Source organism: Pavona decussata, unplaced genomic scaffold, assembly GCF_977016875.1.
Source record: "Pavona decussata unplaced genomic scaffold, jaPavDecu1.1 SCAFFOLD_105, whole genome shotgun sequence".
NCBI lineage: Eukaryota > Metazoa > Cnidaria > Anthozoa > Scleractinia > Agariciidae > Pavona > Pavona decussata.
In genome coordinates, this window is record NW_028145519.1 from 2044116 (window position 1) to 2066212 (window position 22097).

General features: G+C 37.6%; 1 protein-coding gene, 1 long non-coding RNA gene and 1 pseudogene across 3 annotated transcripts in view; 2 read left to right on the top strand and 1 right to left on the bottom strand.

Moving 5' to 3' along the window:
* Positions 1-124: 124 nt before the first annotated feature.
* LOC146471358 (uncharacterized) overlaps positions 125-22097 on the bottom strand; it is a 44213-nt gene continuing 22240 nt past the window's right edge. The window contains exon 2 of the long non-coding RNA XR_014866844.1: positions 125-337. This is a non-coding gene — a long non-coding RNA (uncharacterized LOC146471358). The remainder of the gene's footprint in view (positions 338-22097) is intronic.
* LOC146471359 (uncharacterized) lies at positions 8396-11502 on the top strand. Its single transcript, XM_085120997.1, has 2 exons — positions 8396-8457; positions 9212-11502. The coding sequence occupies exon 2, from the start codon at positions 9235-9237 to the stop codon at positions 10159-10161; it is 927 nt and encodes a 308-aa protein (XP_084977123.1). The 5' UTR covers positions 8396-8457; positions 9212-9234; the 3' UTR covers positions 10162-11502.
* Positions 18568-22097, top strand: part of LOC146471360 (uncharacterized) — a 39233-nt pseudogene continuing 35703 nt past the window's right edge. Inside the window, exon 1 of the transcript XR_014866841.1 lies at positions 18568-18706. The product of XR_014866841.1 is annotated as an uncharacterized LOC146471360 (transcript). The remainder of the gene's footprint in view (positions 18707-22097) is intronic.

The window sequence follows — 22097 nt, forward strand, 5'->3', positions numbered from 1 at the left end:
AAGGTCTATAGCAGAACGATGTTTGTTTTTTATTGGTGGGTAAAATAAGTGTACAGAGGCATGGATTTCGCTGCAAATGAACTGACCTGGCAGATCAAGGAGATGGGCGAGAAAGTTTTCTCAGTAAAGAAACAAGTACCCAGTTTCGCATTATTCTCATATTCTGTAATGTTTTCACCCTCCCCCATTTCACTACACCCCTATGTTTAATGTGTTCCCTAGCCTCTTGAAGTTCAGAATCTGTCACCAATCTGTATGGCCTCGTAGCTCAGTCGGAAGAACAATGGTTGATCAAATCTCGAATGTTTTTCTTCCCCTTCCGTGGTCCCTCATTTACCTGCTGTGGCTAACGCTGTGGGAAATTCGTGTGTTCACTTAGCACTACAACATACTCTACAGAGTTCATTCTCTGATTCATCATTTGTTTCATTAGCGATAGCAACACAGCATTGTTTGTATGTTCATATGACCGCCGCGAAAGCTTTATAGAACAAGCGGTAATAGTGAACATGTAAATTACTTATTGGCTAATCGCGATGTTGCCATGCGGCAAAAGTCTTCTTTTCTTGTCCTTCATAAGCTTTATTGTTTACATTGATATATTTTTATTTATTTTTTTTACCACGTGATTGTAATAATTTTGTAAATATTTTGTTTATTAGAGATATCCTGAATGTGATGTAAGAAAGTTATTTTTTCTCTTTTGAAACGGTGCCAACACTCGACTAAGAAGATTCAAGACAAACTTGGCTGTTTTCTTTGCTGGTTCGTTGAAAACCGACCAGCTTCAGTTTAGAGTAATAACATTGACGTTGAAACAAGAGGTAATACCCTGCTTTTTGTGTATTGTGCACTCTTTATGTAATATATCAAAGACCAGAAGGCGTTTTAAATCAGATATCCAAACATTGAGAGGTAAGTGTTCAATTAAAGGCTTCTCAAATGATCAGTAAATCTTTGAGAAATTCAAGGCTAAAGTTGGCAAAATTTTATGGTAATTAGGATCACATATCCAAACCACGGTCACGGTAGTGATTTTCTTTGTTTTCTTTTGATGAATTGTTAATGAGTTTGAGAAAAATAGTTCGTGTAAAATCCGGCATATAACTTCTACTGTGCGACACTTTATACCTACAATTAGTTTTGTTACATCTTATTTCCAAATAGCTAAGTTTTTGCTTTCAAAGTGTAGGAATTTAGTTTCAGTCAACAAATTCACCGACTATAGGTCTTCTGTTTTCACCTTTTTCCCTGAAGCTCGGGGTAAAAGATAGTTACCCAAGCAAAATGGCTACATTCAGAACATAAAATACTTTTTGCCATGTTTTGCCAATCGAACTGTTACCCTGGTAAAGATAGAACCCGCAGTCTGAAGCAAGCTTTAACGTTTTTATCACAAGAAATAACGTCGATTGGTGTTGCGTGCCTTAAAAATAAGTAAATTAATAATGCCGTAGAACTGAGTGCACTTATTTCATGAGCAGTTCTGTTAATAACACTGTAATAAGATATGGGGTATCATCAAATGGAGTAAAGAAGAGGTATAGAGGTGCATAGAAAAACACGAAGGCTGTTTACAGATCACTTCATCCACAAGCAGCCAGACCGACTTTATGTTAAGAGATCACAAGCAAGCGGAGAAGTGCCATATAAGTGGTGAAGACCCCAGTTTCCCCAAACGTCAGTTTATTGCAGAGCTGATGCTGTTGTCCTGAAAAAGAAAGAAATAGTTTGCCATATTTTGTGTGACAACTGTTTGATACGTGAGCGGAGGAAAAAAACAGGAAACGATTGCAAACTCGTTTCCATCTACATCTAGAATTGCAGAAGTAAATCTGTCTTGTCTGGTGAGATTGGGGCACTTGGGACAGAAGGCAAACATTTGAGAATGTGGGTTGGAAAATAGGAATTTACTGGCATTTTATCATTTTATCTCCATTGCGTGGCCTTCCCAGCGTTTCTTTCTATGATACGACTTTCTTCGTTATGGTTTCTTTTACTCACCTCTTTTCTTATCAGCAGAGGACAAACAGAGTCACCTTGTATGATTTTGTGTCACGATGGGAAAACACTTTGGAGACAGAAAAGTCTCCGATATATTGAATTATGAAAGGACCACTGTGTTTTGTAATTGGACAGAAAAGAGTACCTCATATCAAAGACTTTTTGTTGCCGCTGTTTCAGTCTGTGTATAAAAATATGTTTTTGTTGTCTCTTCTGGTCTCTTATACTTAAAACCTATTTTCTCCCATTGGCTTAATCGAGAGGCGAGAAACAGATTCTTGGTCGCCAAGGAAAAAGTCGTGTGGGTCATTTTTTATTTATTTAATTTTTTTTGAAGGGGAATCTCCCTGAAAAAGGCGTCTTGTGTCTCTTCCTGTTTTTTCCAAGAATTTTGTAAAGAAAAAACAAGATAAGTTAGTTAAATAAATCATCTCAAAGATTTTGGCCTCACATGATTTCCTTTCACTTCGGTACAGCTGACGAAGCCCGGCACAAAATCAGACTGGGTGAGCAACCTTTCCAGCGAAGGGAGCTGATGATAGTGATCGTCAATATTTTTCGCTCCTTGATTTGTAAACTACGAAAATCTAAAACGCGTGTTCAAGCACTTTATGACGTCATAGAAATTGTGTTTCACTCGCTCGGGCATAATTCCGAGAGCAATCTCGTTCCCAGAGCCCGCGTTTCCCTTATCCAGCTGAACGTTGCAAGTACCCCAATGAAGCCCAGCCCAAAGGTACTTAAAGTTAACGATGAGGAGGAATCAAAGCTCGGCAAAATATTGGAGGAGATTGCTCAAATGAACCGAAAATTAGACAAATTAGAAACCATCGAAGAGCATCTGACGCGTGTCGATAATGACATTAAGGAACTAAAGGAGTCCTATACATTCGTCAATAATACTGCAGATGAATTAATCAAGAGTCGTAATGAGCACAGTGATTTAATCAAGAGTCTGGAGAAGAAAGTAGCTACGATTGAAGCGCATACTGAAAAGTTGCAAAGCGAGATTGTTGACATCAGGGCGCGCTCAATGAGGAGTAATCTGGTTCTTTACAATCTGCCAGAGAAGGAAAAGGAAGATCCTTTAAAAACAGTACGCGATTTATTTTCAGTTAAGATGAAAATAGACGAAAACCAAGAGATAGAAATTGAAAGAGCACACAGGATCGAAGGAAAGAGAGATGACGGCAAACCACGACCGATTGTCGTAAAATTCCTACGTTACCAAGATAAGGAGTATGTCATGAAATCTGCATACCTCCTCAAGGGCACCAGGATAGGCATCGCGGAGCAATTCCCAAAGGAGATTGCTGAAACAAGAAAACGACTGTACCCAATTATGAAGAAAGCTAAACAGGATGGAAACACTGCAAAATTAGTCAAGGACAAACTTTACATCAATGGTCAGCGTTATAGGGGACCGTTTTGAAAGCAGGGTCAGATGTTTGATCTTATCCACAAAGATAAGTGTTTTAAGCACGTATTAGACCATAATTATTATCTCTTTTCGTTCCAAAATTTACTAAGATTCGCTTGAGAATAACTAATTATCCAACTTGCGATGAGAAAAGAGAGTAAAACTTGTAACTTGTGTGGATATGAAGTGAATCATAATCAAAGGTCAATAACATGTACCATCTGTTTTAATGATTACCACTACAATAAGCATTGTCTGCGATTAGCTATTCTTCCCAGCAGTGATGAAGTATTTACATGTTATCAGTGTTTGGATAGTTGCTTGCCTTTTAATAATCTTGATGATGATAGCTTACAGAATAATTTTGAAACAACTAGAAATGAACTTAGAACCATGTTAAGAAATCAAAGAAACAGACTAGACAATCTTATCTTTAACCCGTTTGGACAGCAGCAACAGGAAGCGTTCTTCCATAATGACAGAAATTTTACAGATGATAACCCCGTTAAGACTTGTAATTTCTATTCCACAGAGGAATTTAACAGTTCAATCACTTCCAGACATAACACAAATAATGCGCTATCATTGCTACATTTAAATATTAGGAGTATAAGGAATAAGTTTGATGCCTTTTTAAATTATTTACAAACATTGACTCATACATTTTCTATTATAGCACTTACTGAAACTTGGCTAAACGATAATGACAGCAATATTTTGATCCCCGGGTACAATTTGACTAAGTTTTATAGGCAAAATAAAATTGGGGGAGGGATTTGTATTTTCTCAAGAAATGATTTAAATATTAAAATAAGAAATGACTTAACTATTGAAAACAGCGCCAGTAACATTGAGTCTCTCTTTATTGAAATTTTAAATGAGAAATCTAAAAACATAATTGTTGGCGTCATATATAGGCCTCCTGATAACATATTTAATGATTTTGAAAGTGACCTCAAAATCGTATTGTCAAGATTGGATAAACGAAATAAGCCATGCTACATCATGGGTGATTTCCATATTGATCTTCTAAAATATGATCAATGTAATTTCTCAAATTTATTTTTTAATCAATTTTCATCATCGGGTTATATACCACTAATTACAAGACCAACACGGATAACTAAATCTACTGCAACACTAATAGATAACATTTTCACTAACAATTTAAGTCACACTGAACACCTAAGTGGTATCATGGTTAATGATATATCTGATCATCTACCTATTTTCACCATTACGAAGCATGAGATGCACATTAATACTGTGAGCTCTGAATCAGGTAGTTATGTAACTAGAATAATAGATAAGAAATCTCTAGATTCATTCTCTAGTTGTCTTAAAACCTGTGATTGGCTAACCACGTTATCTAAGAATGACCCGGCGGAGTCTTTTAAAGCATTTCTCGCTGAATTCTCTGACCATTATAATAAACATTTTCCAGTTAAAATGACTAAACGTATAGGTACACGAAGGTATAACAATTTATGGATAACAAAAGGTTAAAGAAAATCTTCAAAAACCAAGGAATTACTCTATAATAAATTTTTAAAGAGTCCGACATTAAAAAATGAACATGATTATAAATTATATCGAAATAAATTGAATCATCTAATCAGAATTGCTAAAAAGAATTATTATGGTAAAAAATTCAGTCAAGGACAAAATAATATAAAATCGACGTGGAATACTATTAATGAATTACTTGGTAATAGAAAATCATATAACTCTCTTCCCAGTTCTTTTCTGAACAATGAAAATGATGAAATCAGTGATCCTAATTTGATTGCAAATAAATTTAATGAATTCTTTGTAAATGTTGGGCCTAATCTAGCTATGAAATTTGATGACGGTTCGGATGAATTTTACAAATTTCTAAAGGGAAATTATTGTGACTCCATGTTTTTACATGACACTACATGTGCTGAAGTAAACAAAGAAATTGATAAAATGGCAAACAAATCAAGTTGTGGTATTGATGACATAAACAGCAAGGTAGTTAAACATGTCGCCCCTTACATATCTCTACCCCTGTCTCACATTTTTAATCTTACTTTTTCAACTGGTAAAGTCCCAGATGAATTGAAAGTAGCTTTGGTAACACCGGTGTATAAATCATCTGATAAAAATGTATTTTCAAATTATAGACCAATCTCTGTTCTCCCCTGTTTTTCGAAAATACTAGAAAAACTGATGTACAAAAGATTAATGAACTATGTAGATAGAAAAAAAATTTTATTTGACCATCAATATGGATTTCGAAGTAAAAGCACTACTGATTATGCAATAATTGAACTTGTTGATAAAATAACACAAGGGATAGAAAATAACCAGTTCACTGTTGGTATATTTCTTGATTTATCAAAGGCGTTTGACACAGTAAATCACGATATTCTTCTAAAGAAGCTCTCTTTCTATGGTATACGCGGAAATTGTCTTGCGTGGATAAAAGATTACCTTACCAACAGAAAACAAATTGTTAAATATAATCAAATCAGATCAACAGAAATGGCAATTACGTGTGGGGTCCCACAAGGATCTATTCTTGGACCATTACTTTTCCTAATTTATTTTAATGACCTAAACAATTCTACCAAAATTTTATCTACTATATTATTTGCAGATGATACTAATCTGTTTTGCTCAGGTAAAGACATAAATGAACTCGAGTGTAATATAAATGCGGAATTAGTTAATGTTCAAGAATGGTTAACACTAAATCAACTTACACTCAACATAAAAAAATCCAATTACATAATATTTAGAACAGCAAAGAAACAGTTAAAAAAATCACTGACTCTTAAGCTTGATAATAAGGAGATCCAGAGAGTAGATAAAACCAAATTCTTAGGAATTATAATTGACCAGCACTTAACATGGAAGAATCATATTGATTATATCACTAAGAAGATAATAAAAGCCACCGGTATGCTATGTAGGATTCGCTTCTATGTCAGTCAAGTACTCTTGAAAATATTATACAATAGTTTGATTTACCCTTACCTGCATTACGGAAATACCGTTTGGGCAAATAATTACCCCACAAGGCTAATGAAATTGTTCAAATTACAAAAAAAAGCACTACGTATCATAACATTCTCTCCATATACCGCACCATCTCTTCCTCTTTTTATAAAGATGGGTCTCTTAAATATTTACCAAATTAATGACCTACTAATCGGATCTTACAGTTTTAGTCTTATCAGTAAATCGTTACCCACCTATTTCAGTGACCTCTGCATTGAAAACACGCAAGTCCATGATTATAATACCAGGAGTTCAAAACATCTACATCAGTGTTTTAACCGAACTAACTATGGAAAATACTCTTTAAGAAGTAAGATAGTTGATACATGGAACAAAACTCCTCTAGAAATAAAACGATCTCTTTCTATACATGTTTTCAAAAAGAAAATGAAGCAATTCCTTCTCTTTCAATGATTATGATATAGGCGTTAACTTACATAATTTTACTTGCACCTTTTATTATTACTGTTATTTGTACACCAAACCTGATATCCTGATTAATTTAGCTTAAAAATGTAATTTGAATCAAAGGGGGACTACTTTGTAAAAGCCCGTAAGGGTTTCTTTAGTCTTCCTCCCGACTTCAATGTAAATTGCACTATGTACTTCTTATGTTACTTATAATTATGGGAAATAAACATTCATTCATTCATTCATTCAACGTTTCGTTGGATAAAGGTTACGCGGGCTCTGGGAACGAGATTGCTCCGAGAGAGTAATGAGCTTATCCTGCGCATGTGCAGAGTGACTTGAGAGGTCAAGGAACTTGACTGGGTCTGAAACATAACTCGGGTGTAGAAAAAATGTCGAGAATGATTAATTCCGTTATTCTTCTTCCTCTGTTGTTAAGGACGGTGCCTAGATATAAGTGAAATATTTTTGTTCAGTTTTTATTGTAATCTCGTGCCTCGAGTAAAGGAAATGAGGACTCTAGGTACGAGATTGCAGTTTATAACTATACGAGAAAAGCTGATATCTGCAAGATATCTACGTGCGGTTGGGAATCCTTCTGCGATAGAAGACGTCTTGAATTTGCGAACGGAAACGAAATGCCGCGTCAGACTTACCACGAACAGTCCACAAGTATTTAATAACTCTAAAAAGATTTAAATTAAATGATTAACGATGTATCTTTTTTTATTTCTCAAATAAAAGCTTAATTATCTCTGATAAATGCCTGATTTTCCCTAATTTTCCTGTTCGATTGAAATAGACCTTGCTAACATCTTCTTTTCCTGCATTGTCATGTACCACGAAAACCTTTGAATTAGTAGGCAACCATTCGGAGGGCCTCTTCATATGAGCCCGGTCGACCGGGCTGGCCCGGTTACCGAGATCTCGGTTTTTGCAACTGAGATCTCGGTAACCGAGCTGGAAATTTCTCCCATATGAACACTCCAGCCCGGATACCGGGACTGACTGGTACGAAACAATTTTAACTGAGCATGGCTTGTAAGGTCGCCGACAATTCAGGGAAATTGTTTTTATACAGGATTAACCTCCCGATTTCCCTATTCAGGATGTTTTTGTATTTGTGTTGAAGCCTCCTGAATAAATGTTATGTTAAGTCGGATCCACGGGTATTTTGGGCCTTAAGAACATTTTTCATCTCGGTAACCGGGATTAAATTTCCCATATGAACAGAAGACAAAATTCGTCCCGCCTACCGGGCCAGGCTGGTAACCGGGCTCATATGAAAAGGCCCTGATAGGCCCAGAACGGCGTATGCGTAGTGACAAAAGGATTTACGTTACTTAAAATGGCGGTTCAGGTGAAGCAGCCGAGATTTGCTGGGATCCATTCCTAGTAATCAACACCAAAACCATGCAAATTTCAAATACTACCAAATTTGATTTGAACTTACACTTCTTCTATCTGAAGTCCAGTCCACCATTGAACGTGTCACCCGACTATAAAGTAACCTCGCCGCTAATACTAAGAGTTTTCGCTGATCTGTTGTGCTTGGTTTGTTGATCGAGTGAGCGGCAAGATTTCTTTATTTGCAGGTAAGACAAACTACAGTCAACTCTCTCATAGCGACCACTTCTCGTAAGCGAGCACCTCCCGTAAGCGACCATTAAACAACCGTTTTGTTTCTCAGTTAAATACTGTTTCAAGAGCTCTCTTGTAAGCGACCACCACTCAATTTCTAAAGAGACCGCGACCACTTTTTAGACCAGAAATTATACACACTTTTTGTTTTCTGTTTCCGGTAAGCAACCACCCAACATAATCACGTATGATCGTTATTAAATCATTACTTAGAAGTGACAAAAGGTCAATTTTTAATGACGCTACCTCGGACTGCTGACAGATAATAACAGTTTACAGACAGAGAAGATGGCTATAATTAGATCTGTAGGTAAACGGGACAGATCTGTTCCTAAATGTTATACAAAGTTTCATCAGAAGAATGAATAAATGTGAAAAATCAAATAAATTAGTTTCTATTTGCCTAATTTAGCTGCTAAGGTAAGATTACGCTTATTTTGTTGATCTTTCCCGTGATAACTGCACTTTTTAGCGAGAAACATCTAGTATTTGTGGATGTACGAGTGTTGTAAACTACCATAAACATATCAATAACATGACCAAACAGCAAAATAAGATGTTAGTAACTTACTGCTTTTTACCTGTTGTAAAGACTTAAGATGTAATATTTGCTTTTTTTAGGGGGGGGGGGGGGGGGCATTGCCATCAGTGTGATTCTTTTTGTACAGCTTTTCTGTTATATTCAGATGTTTTTTAATTACGTTTCAGATAGCAAACAGCACTAAAGCAGGATGCCAGGATTTTCGAGGCATAAAAGAGCCCAAGCGTACAAATGTCTTGTATTTGACAAATGTTTTCGTGATGCAGGAGATCAAAGGATACACGAAAAATTCCATACTAGGGAGAAAACTTATGAATGCAAACAGTGTGGCAAGTATTTTGGTCAAGCAGGACATCTAAGGAGACATGAAAGATTTCATACTGGAGAGAAGTCATATGAATGCAAACAGTGTTGCAAGTGTTTTAGTGTAGCAGGAAGTCTAAGAAGACATCAAAAAGTCCATACTGGAGAAAAGCCATATGAATGCAAACAGTGTGGCAAGTGTTTTAATGTAGCAGGAAATCTAAGAAGACATCAAAGAGTTCATACTGGAGAAAAGCCATATAAATACAAGCAGTGTGGCAAGTGTTTTAGTCAAGCAAGATATTTAAGGGCACATAAACAATGTCACACTGGAGAGAAGCCATATGAATGCAATCAGTGTGGCAAGTGCTTTAGTGTAGCAGAACATCTCAGAACACATCAAAGAGTTCACACTGGAGAGAAGCCATATGAATGCAAGCAGTATGACAAGTTTTTTAGTCAAGCAGGATATTTAAGGACACATAAACGATTTCATACTGGAGAGAAGCTATATGAATGCAATCAGTGTGGCAAGTGCTTTAGTGTAGCAGGAAATTTAAGGAGGCATAAAAAGGTTCATACTAATGAGAAGGCATATGAATGCAAGCAATGCAACACGTTTTTTAGGCACTTCAGAAGTTTAAGGAAATTTGAAAGAACTCACAAGAATGCCACGGATTCTTTTCATTACAACATGTCGACACAAACTCAGTCTGGTCAGGTTGAAAAACACATCTGCTGGATTTGTCAAGAGGAGTTCAGTAGTGAAGCGCTACTTCTTGGTCACTATGAAAATCATATGATAAGTGATTAACTTAACTTTAAGTTTTCTCTCATGTTCTTTCACCTCTTCTCATTTCCGTTGGTGTCCATGGTAATGGCATCTAAATGTAGAGTATTCTTGTCAACCATACCCCAAAAACAATAAGGAAACGAAGAATAAGTCTCAGTTCCACCCCTCATTAATGCTACGGCAAGCGAATGATACTTGTTTCACTACATCTCCTTTCTTTGAAATTGTAACGATGTGGAAAAAAAAGAATTTTACAGTCAAAGCCTATTATTGTGAACGCTTTAAGGAGTAGAAAAAGTTTCGTTTGTTGTTAACAGAGTATTTTGTCAGGTGGTTTTAATTTTATAATAACTATGTTGGCGAGGAACAAGAAAATATCTTGTAGTTATGAGGTGTTGTTATAAGAATGGTGCCTGTGGCGATGGGAAATTGTGGTGCATACTGAAAAGTTGTCCAATGAGCGATTGTTCATCGATGAAAAAGACAAAACGTATTATTTGCGTTATTGTTTACCGAGTTGTACCATGAGTATTAAATTCCCTTTTTCCAGTTTTTAAAAACCGAGATTTGTTTAAAGAAAAAAATTTCTTTACAGAACACATGCAACAGCACAGTTATTACTAGATGACAAGAGGTCAACAACGCCAAAAATCTGGATCATTTTCTAACATTGGGTAACTGTCTAATTCTTATTCCAAGGGAAAAGCCTGGTCCACACCAAGAATATAACGACATATGACGTAGTCACGCAAACTTTATATCGATATTAAATTTTAGTTTGGACTGGGCAGGATAACGACAGGAGACGAATATAATGACTTAGACAATGAAATAAGTATAAACTTGATCTTTTTGGTGTTGTTCTGTCGAAATTGTAAAGCAGGCTTGTTTATTTAAAATCGTTTCTTTTGAAAGAAGTTGGGTTCAATCGAGTAGTTTCTGTTACTGTGTTTCATAACTTGTTCCTTTTGCTTGTTTATATTCTTTTTTTGTATTTGATGATGTAGCATGAGCATTAAAGGAGTTATTGTTACAGTTTGTAATTTACCAGTTAGTTTTGTGTGTTACAGTTTACTGAATGACATTTAAAGTTTACAATTTGATATAAAAAAGAGATCATAAGGATGATTGTAAGCGTGTGTATGTAAAACCAATCACTTTGGTAACTTGTAGTTTCTCTTTTAACCTCATGAACATTTTTGTGAAGTGGAAGTTAATGTAGAAAAAATACATGTTAAAATTATTAGCAATAAAAAGATCAATTTCTTTCAAGACGTTCACAAGTTGATATTTAACAAAGATCACACTTTGATCTTTTTAATGTCGTTTTGTAGAGAGTGTAAACCAGGCTCTATTTAAAATCGTTTGTTAAGAAGTTGGGATCAATTGTTACTGTGCGCATTGGTTGTTCCTTTTGCTTGTTTTAACAAAAAAAGAATATTAAAATATATAAATGTATTTGATTGTTTACATCTGTAAGAGCTTTGGCTTATCAGTACCTAACATTGTTATTACTCGAGTTCACAATTTAAATGTCTTTCCTGATAATATTTGTTGTTAATTGATATTGTAGAGAGAGACGTAATCGTGGCCAGTGAAATATGTTAAAACCTTTCTGCTAGTAAGCATGTGCGTTAATAACTGTCTGCTGTTGCTAGTACCGATGGTTATCAAGGTTTGTAGTAGAACGATGTTGGTTTTGTATTGGTGGGTAACCCCACGCAAGTGTGGTAAAATTCGAAATATTTCAGGAATCAAGATTGAAAACGAAATTGTAAATTCCAAGAGTAATTGTGTAGCATGAACGAATAGCAGTATCACTACTCTCCGTTGGATTCTATTGTTTGCTTATCTTACTCTCCCCCCCCCCCCCCCCCCTCCTCCCAGCCATCTTTATTCCCTCTCCTTTCCGCGAAATGGATAAAGTGATCCTCACAATGCAAACTATCGTGACTGAAAGTCCTTGACTATGGTGAGACAGGAGTCTAAAATGAGGAATTTGGTCCGTAAATATGTTCAATTTTCAATGTCGCTAGTTTTTTATTTTCTACCAAACGTTGCGTTTTAGTCGTATTTTATTTAATCGAGACGAAGTAAAAACCGTCCGCTAAAAGGCAGACTTTTTATATCCGTCCTCATAAGATTTTAAGTGAATATCCTGTTCTAATTTTAACTTGCAAAGGCTCAAACGGTTGGTCATTTACATTTAAAATGAAAACATTTACATTAATTTCATTTTCAAACTGATAAAAAGAAAACATTCACAGACGGTTTTGCCGATAATTTTGTAAAAAAAATACCAGAGAAGTTAGTTAAATCATCTCAAACATTTTGGCCTTACCTGATTTCCATTCACCTCGGTACAGCAGACGAAGCCCCTCACACAATCAGACTGGGTGAGCAACCAGCGCTAATGATAGTAATCCGCGTGAAAATTTTTCGCTTCATAATTTGGAAACTATGAAAATATAAACGCGAATTCAGAGGGTTGTCCAATAGTGTCAACTAGACTCCAGTCGTATCCTTATGCTTTCCATCGGAAAACCGGAAGTCTATCGGTGAAAAGTCTTCTCAAGAGTAGGTGATCCATTGGACATGTATAGATTCCACTGGAAAAGTATATTTTCTATTCGTGAGAGACTTAGAAAAATTCCCACTCATGTTTGTACGAGGGGGTTGAAAGTAGTTCCGATGGAGTCCATCGGATCCATTGGATACGAATAGACTCCACTGGAAAATTATTTTCTCTATTCGTTAGAGACTTAGAATAATTTGCACTCATGTTGTATATGGAGGTTGACAGTCGCTCCGATGGAGTCCATCGGATCGATTGGACACGAACAGATTCCAGTGGAAAAGTATATTTTCTATTCGTGAGAGACTTAAAAAAATTTGCACTCATGTTGTACGAGGGGGTTGAAAGTCGTTCCGATGGAGTCCATCGGATCCATTGGACACGAATAGATTCCACTGGAAAAGCAAATTTTCTATTCGTGAGAGACTTAGAATAATTTCCACATTTCCACTTATGTTGTACGAGGGGGCTGAAGGTCGCTCCGATGGAGTCCATCGGATCCATCGGACACGAGTAGATTCCACTGGAAAGGCATATTTTCTATTCGTGAGAGACTTAGAAAAATTTCCACTCATGTTGTACGAGGGGGTTAAAAGTCGTTCCGATGGAGTTCATCGGATCCATTGGACTCGAATAGATTCCACTGGAAAAGCCAATTTTCTATTCGTGATTTACACTCATGTTGTACGAGGGGGTTGAAAGTCGTTCCGTTGGAGTCCATCGGATCCATCGGACACGAATAGATTCCACTGGAAAAGCATATTTTCTATTCGTGAGAGACTTAGAATAATTTCCACATTTCCACTTATGTTGTACGAGGGGGTTAAAAGTCGTTCCGATGGAGTCCATTGGATCCATTGGACACGAATAGATTCCACTGGAATGGCTTTTTGCAGCATATAAAGTTAAAAAGAGACACTGTCGTAGACGTAATAATTTCAGAAGGCACGACTAACATTGATTTGGAATATATCAGATGACTAATACCTAAGCATTTTAATATCAAACATCTACAAAAAGTAGCCAGACTTCGGGAACTCCAGATGTCAAGAGTAGTGTTCAGATTTTGAACTTTCTTTGCAAAATTTCTTTTTGCATTTCCTTCCTCATTGTAAGAAACGTATACTTTTAAAATTTGGAGAGGATCTTTAGTGCAGTTAAAGCCTAGGGGCTTGGCTTTTTTGTTCCTCCATGGGCCCAACCACATCGCTTTAGTTTTAGAAGCCTTCAATTTCAAGCCAGATATAATCCCATAATCATTTAGGGTTTCAACATGGTTTTCAGCAGAAGTCTGACTATCTAAAAAAGCTGAGGTGTCATCAGCAAACAGGCTCAGCTTAAATTCTGTTCTAAAAATTTTGATGCCCTTCATTCTATTGTCTTGTCCTATCTTGATGGCTAGAACCTCAGCAGCGAGGAGAAACAGATAGGGGGATATAGGGCAGCCTTGCCTTACACCTCTAGATATCATGAAGTAGTCAGTGCAAAAGCCATTATTCAGCACACAGCTTTCTGCATTCATATAAAAGGTTGAGATCCACCTTTTAATGCTGCTTCCAAAGTTGAAGAGGGAAAGTGTTTCCTGCAGTTGAAATTTAATCTGGCAATGAATGCAAACTTTCCCGATGTATGCAAATTTTGCTCCAGCAAACTGCTGACGCCAGTGTGTCTTCCCACCTGTTGCTACCCTAGTAACCTCTTTGTCTGACATCATTCATAGCAAATGTTTTTCACTGTTGCTAGGCAACATTCGGGCGGCTTAGCTCTGCTTGGTCCAACAAATTTATTAACCTTGCTTTGCGAGGAATCATTTTTGTTTTGGCTTAAGTTTAGGTTTTAACCGAATTCTGTTCTCTAATATAGGAAGGGATTATGAATTTTATGCAACAACTGCAACTTCTTCCCTGGTCTCTTTTTTTGTGGGAATGACACATGATTTCTTGAATGAAACTTTAGTGTCACTGTAGATCATGCAGAGGTGGAGTTTTGGGGTGTGCACATGTGAAAACTCACACCGGTGTGAGTTTGATACCGGTATGACATTGTGATTTCATACCGTGTTTACATGAAGGGATACTTTTTGTCGACCAACGTGATTTTGACGCCATATTTTAATTGAATATCATAAAAATTGAATATCGAAGACTGCTCATGCGCTATCAGTTCCAGACCGGCTCCTAGGAGAGTGATTTCACGCTGCAGCGAAGGCCCGTACCACGTTTACGTGACATCGGAACGAGTTTTCGTACCGGAATGAAAATCTCGTACCGGTGCGGTGAATGCGGGTCAATTTCCGGTATAATCGGATCTCGGATCGTGGCTGCTCCGTAATCCGATGACGTCACCTCCCTAAGTTTTAACAGATCTTAACAACCTCCCTTGAATTTGTACCCTTACCGATCATCGGCAAACCAGTTATGAACTTTAAATAGGACTTATTTTACATGTGTAGCATGATTATTCGAGTCAGATCTTATGTGGAGCGTGAGTGCCAGTCTCGATTCGGGCTCGGGGGACACAGGGCTTCAAAAAGACGAGTCATACAGTGTATTGTAATTTCATGCACGTAGCGTGCTTGTATGGTTTCATGTAAGAACGAGTGAAGTCATGTGTAGCGTGCTTGTTTCGATTTAACGCTTTAAGAACGAGTTATGTTACATATGTGTAGCGTTCTAGTCTCGAATTAGGGCTTAAAGAACAAGTTATGTTACATGTATAGCGTGCTTGTATCGACTCAGGGCTTCAAGAACGAGTTATATGTTACATGTGTAGCGCCGCTGCTAGTCTCGGCTTAGAGCTTAAAGAACGAGTTATGTTATGTGTGTAGCGTGCTTGTATCGGTCCATGGTTTTAAGAACGAGTTATGTTACATGTAAAGCGTGCTTGTATCGACTCACGGCTTTAAGAACGAGTTATTTTACATGTGTAGCGTGCTTGTATCGACTCACTTAAGAACGAGTTATGTTACACGGTAGCGTGCTTGTATCGACTCACGGCTTTAAAAACGAGTTATGTTACATGTGTAGCGTGCTAGTTTTGGCACGACTAGACTTCCGGAGATTCCATCGGAATCTATGTATTTCCAATGGATCCGATGGACTCCATCGGGCGACTTTCCAACCCTCCTCGTTGTATTGTTTACACTTCCGGTTTGTTCAGAGTGACTTGAAAGGTGGAGGAATCGGTCGAACGCTATGGGTCCTAAACATTCTCACACCCTGTGCTTAGTGGTCAGGAAGATAACTCTGGGCTAGAGAAATGTCAAGAATGATCAATAACGTTATTCTTCTTCCTCTGCTGTTAAGGACGATGCCCAGATATAAGCGAACTATTTTTGGGCATTAAGGGACCGATCGTTTATTACGTCCTAGGAAAGGGCGGTGGTTTTCTAAAAAATCGAGTGTATGTAAAAATTTTACCCCCAAAAAAATCTTTCAAGCAAAAGTTTTACCCCCCGCTGCAATGACAGTTTGAAAATTTCCCCCCCCCCCCCACCCCTCCCTATGGTTGGCCTGGTGGTTGAATTGTTGAGAAGGTCCTGGGAACTGTTTCTCGAAAGACCCAGTAACTTACCGGGCCCGTTTTTCGCCGATTACAGAACGATTAATACAGACATGGTACTTCGCCAATGTTTTCATAGAATAATAAGATTTCAAAATTTAATATTCAAAGCTAACAAAAATTGACTTCTGTTAAGAAACATTTGTCACCAAAATTACTTCTTGGGCCCGGTAAGTTACCGGGTCTTTCGAGAAACGGGCCCCTGGCCACAACGCTTGGTTACATGCAGAAGTCGCTGGCTCTCTCAATCTGAACTGGCAAGAGAAAGAATCAGAAGTTAGGCGAAATTCAAGTAAGGGAACGTACCTTAGAATATCTCTTCAATGTCTTGATAATAACGATGTTTTGTTATTGCTGGAGTCTATTCTTCAGTCGTCAAAAGAAGGTACACAGAAGGTCAAAGTGAGAGCAGTACAGGAACATTTGATGTATGGATGTGGATCAAGGATGTGGATATATAGATTTTGAAGAAGCCTACCATCTCTATTCGTCTTTTGGTCAATTTTTTTGCCCAGAGAACTGACAAGCCTTCAGAGATAAACTGCTTGATGAAATACACGGTTTGCCTGTCTATGTCAATACTCAACCTATTACGTGCAAGATCTTTGTCGCTCTGAAGAATAGTAGCGATATGGAGAAGTATCTAGTCCATGTTACCAACTCTAGGATTGATGGGAAGAATGATTGCGAAATACATTTAGTTGATACCCTTAAAATTTTACCCCCCTTACGTTTCGTACAAGGTAAAAAATTACCCCCTCCCAAAAAAGAGCTCGTTTAAAAAAATTACCCCCCCCCCCTCGAAACCCCCCCCCCCTAGGACGTAATAAACGATTGGTCCCTTACAATCTCCTTCCTCGAGTCAATAACTATGCGTGAAAAGCAGATATCTGCAAGAACTATTGGAATCCAAATATAAATTTCAATTAAGCGTTTTCAGTACTACCAAGAAAAGCTTAAACTAAAAAACCTAACAAGGTCTAACAGTGTATGGATTTTTTTTCCAAATTAAAGCTTGATTATTCCAGATGAATGCGTGATTATCCCTAATTTTCCTGTTCATTAGCAATAGACCTTGCTAACAACTTCTTGTCCTGTATCGTCATATACCGCGCAAAGAAATTAAAAAGAAAAACCTTTGAATAAGTTGGCAACCATTCTGACACGGGCAGAACGTATGCCGAGTAACAGAAGGATTCACGTACTCGGAAAAAAAGAAATCCGAGTGCTCCTATCAGGAGTCCAACCTAAGACCTTCCGATCTGTATCGTCATATACCGCGCAAAGAAATTAAAAAGAAAAACCTTTGAATAAGTTGGCAACCATTCTGACACGGGCAGAACGTATGCGGAGTAACAGAAGGATTCACGTACTCGGAAAAAAGAAATCCGAGTGCTCCTATCAGGAGTCCAACCTAGGACCTTCCGATTACTAGTTCAGATGCTCTTCTTCCTAGGATTTGAATGTCGAACGTGTGGTATATAAAATAAAGGTGATGGTATATTTAAAAAGCCTGGTGAATGAATGTGAATGATGTACTGTTCCAGAAAGGGACACAGGTATACTCGGAAAAAAGAAATCCGAGTGCTCCTATCAGGAGTCGAACTTAAGACCTTCCGGTTACTAGTTCGGAAGCTATACCACTGAGCTGCAGGATACTCGTGGGAGCTAAGGCTATTATAATTCTTCTTCATCATCCACCATCACATTTATTTCATATACCACACGTTCGGCATTCAAATCCTAGCAGTATGCAGGATGTTTGTCCGATGAACCTAGTTTAATGGCCTTAGCTCCCACGAGTCTCCTGTAGCCCAGTGGTAGAGCATCCGAACTAGTTATCGAAAGGTCTTAGGTTCGACTCCTGATAGGAGCACTCGGATTTCTTTTTTCCGAGTATGCATTCATCATTCATCACTTCATTCGTCCACCAGGCTTGAAGTATACCATCACATTTACTTCATATACCACACGTGCGACATTCAAATCCTAGCAGTACGCAGGATGTTTATACCATTTACCTAGTTTAATACATAATTTATACCATCACATTTTTTTCAATAGGATTCACGTTGTTAAAAATGGCGCTTGAGGTAAAACAGTTGTGAGGTGCCGCATTCTGGGATGCCTGGGAATCAAGACCAGAACTGTGCAAATTTCAAACACTACCAAAGTATTACACCTTTGATTTCAACTTACACTTTTCCAATCCAAATCCAGTCCAATCCAGTCCAGTCCACCATTGAACGTGTCCACCCAGCTGAGTAACCGCCCCGTTTGTAAGAGTTCCTCGCTGATCTGTTGTGCTTGGGTTGTTGATCAAGTGAGCGTCGTGAGCGGCAAGATTTGTTTATTTGCAGGCAAGACAAGTTGTTCAGTTTACGTTTAGCCGTAGAAAAGGTGACTGAGGGACAACAATAATCGATTGAGGTAAGTAAAGGTAGATTTTAGCCAACACATTTGATATCGGTAGGACAAGCATTCTGGGGAATACAGTCGAGTTTTTGTTTGGGAATCCAACTTTATCCAGGGAGAATATATGCTTATCACTTACGTTTTGAGTAAAATTTGACTTTTGAAATAATGTGCTACACGAAAACTATAAACAACTGACGGCTAAAGAATAAGCCGGCTTGTTTGGGTGGTTCGCTGAGCAAAACAACTCGACAACTTAACTAATGAATCATGATAGAACATTTGGACAGTGTAAAACAAAGACTGCCGGACTTAAGACTGGAGACTACAGACCCGGAGTGAAATGCAGACTGTAGGCCGAGGAAAAAATACAGGTAAGAGATTGCAGACCAGGGTAAATTGTAAACTTTGGGAAAGCCATTGTAAACCAAACAGGAATAACAAGAGGTTAAATAAACAGACAAAAACCACAGAGCTCAGCAAAAGACCTTTTCAGGTTAAAATACTGACAAAACATGCAACAGTTAAACACTTGGCTCTATTTACTCACGATCATGCAGACATCATGTAAACCTGCTACAGGTATACAAGAAGCTAAATAATTTTAATTGGTGTAAAAACTGAGATGTTTAAAGGTAAATTGCAAGCTAGTGAGTAGGAGTTTATATGAGGGCTGTCCAACTCCATTTTATTCAGGCCTGAAAGGGGGTTATAATGACTTACTGGTTTCAACCTCATTGCATTAAAACAAGTTTCAGCTTAGTCTTTATTTCATCCATGGTCTGCATGTTCTGCAGTCTGTAGTCCATGTTTGACACATGCAATAATGATCCAGTGTTTAAATGTAGAAGACAAGATGGCGGTTCTTACAATGTTGACCTATAGCACGCCTTGTGCCACATGGTTTACTGGTATCTCGCAGGCTTATGATGATACCATTATTATATCAACAATTGTGTTGAATCAAATTTCAAAACTCACAGAATTTTTCCTCAAAGGGTTTGATTTGTCATACAAGGCTGCTTTTTGCACATTTGTCTTTGAGTTTTTTTTTTTACAAAATTGTGGCACAGATTATTATAAGGTGGTTTGTCAGGAGACTTTTAATGCCTTGATTTTAAATAGAGTAATAATCTATACCTGCCAACTTTTCCCGAGTCAAACGCCTGAGAATTTTGTCTTGTCATGATCGGGATTTCCAAAAACATCTGAGCGACTCCTGAAGATTTTTGGCAATTTTCCAAAGACTTCCAAATGTTGCCAAAAATGTCCGAAGATATTCCAACAACCTTTGTACACTTCCAATTCAAACGGATTGTAGACCATTGAAAGCTTTTGCGATTGTTATAAAGAGCAAAGAAACAATTTGAAATGAAATGAAGATTTTTTAGAACAACTCATCCGGATTTGTGAGTCGGGCGTGAAAAATTGGCCTTGCATGCGTGAGATGGATGTTTTTAATCAGCAGGCGTGAGATTTGGCAGTTATATAATAATCTGTTTGGTATGTTACACTTTAGACAGTCGAATCTGAGGGATATAACTGCAACACAGAGGTAAACGAAAAACTTTGTTTAAATTAAAGAAGCTGAACACAGTTTGTTTTGCTGGCCTATGTGTCATCCATCATTGTCCTCAAATATAAAGCCCTGGTCAAACGGCGCATGATAGTCAATGATAGTTGATGATAATCATGAAAGTTAAAGCGTGCGCGCTCGTTTGACCACCAACTATCATGCGCTATCATCGACTATCATCAACTATCATTCACCTTGAGCGTGTTCAAATTCTTTATGGTAGTTGATGATAGTTTTCCTGTTTGACCATGCGCATGTTAGCTGATGATGGATCTTTAGTCAGCTGTTTTCTCCACCAGCGCTCTCAAGATTAATTTTCAGTAAGTTCTTCCAACAACTGAAGGAAAACGAAGCAGGCAGCTGCTTTCTTTCGCCACGAAAAATTCATCCCTGCGAAGTTTTGTTTGCAATATTGACACTTGGCAGGTGCCTGACAATAGAGGCTCATGGTAAACTATTGCAGGTATCACAAGTTTCTTTGAGCCATTTGACCACCCGCTTGATAGTTGATAATAGTGGATGATAGTTTTGATCATCATACACTATCACCGACTGTCATACGCCGTTTGACCAGGGCCTAAAGTTACTGATGGAGAGGTGCCAAAAAGGATTCAGGTTATAATTATTGATTGTGGACTTCTATAGGTCTCATGTTTCAAGTGATGGGGTGGCTTTCTGAGCAATTTAGTTTTTTTTCATCCATTTCTAGCCTAGAAGGACTTTTTGGGTCTAGTAACTTGGCATCATTCATATCTCCCTGCCTCTTAAGTTACCTGTGTATCCCCACTCATGGGGCAGAGTTACTGTCAGTAATTATTGTATTGTTGTCCTCATGAGTGTGCTGTTTCCATAGCATCATCAATAAATAGTAGGTGATTTTTTAAGTCATTGACACAGGCAAAGTTGAAAAACCAAAATCCAGATTCTCCTAACCTATAACCTTCTGATTAGGGAGGGTTCATAATAATTATTTATGTATATCGGCTGCTATGATGCTTTTTTCCCTTTTTATCATGACCCCCCTCAAAATCATGATTCCTTACTAGTTTGGTTGCTCTACCAGTGAGCTACAACAGGCTTGTGGGAAGAAGACCATTCAGACAAACATCCTGCATATTACAACAGTTTGGATGCTGATGAGTTTCATACATGTATGCATACTGAAACGAATGTGATATTACATTTACATGAACATGCAAGTGACAAACATTGATTGTGTAATAGTAGTTGTGGTGTTTAATCACACATTTTACAATATCCTGCAAAATCAAGCGGAATAGGCGAATAAATACGGTAATTAACTGATGAAGCTGTAGCCCAAATTGGCTAAAATTAGGGGAAATTCTGCATGATCCAGCAGGATTATTGTTTTATTATTCAAAACTATTCAGCACATTGCTATAAAAGCACAGTTTTGTTGCAGAAAGCTGGATGACAATCTTTACTTTACCTTTAATTTTTTCCCCAACACACAAAATTATGAATATCGCAGGATGCCTGCTGTGTACAGTCAACAAATATTATGTGCACCATGACCATGTTGTTGATTAGCTGTCCTGTATCAGTATAGTGAAACCTCTGTGTCAGGACAAATGACAAAATGAAAACCTTTTCTTTATTCACGATTCTTTCCAAATTGAACTTTGTTTAAACTAAGAAGAACTTTCAGGCATCATCAATACCATGAGCCTTAGCTTGGTGAGATGTGTGTGGGTGAGATAAAATGAACAAAAAAGACAAAATAGTAGGAAATAACATCACTACATCAATGAATTTATATATGGTTTATATATCCTGCCAGCAAAAACAACCGTTTAGGTGATAACGAAA

Bases quoted from the DNA above. Each gene is read 5' to 3' on its own strand.
- LOC146471359 (XM_085120997.1), top strand. From the start codon at position 9,235: ATGCCAGGATTTTCGAGGCATAAAAGAGCCCAAGCGTACAAATGTCTT.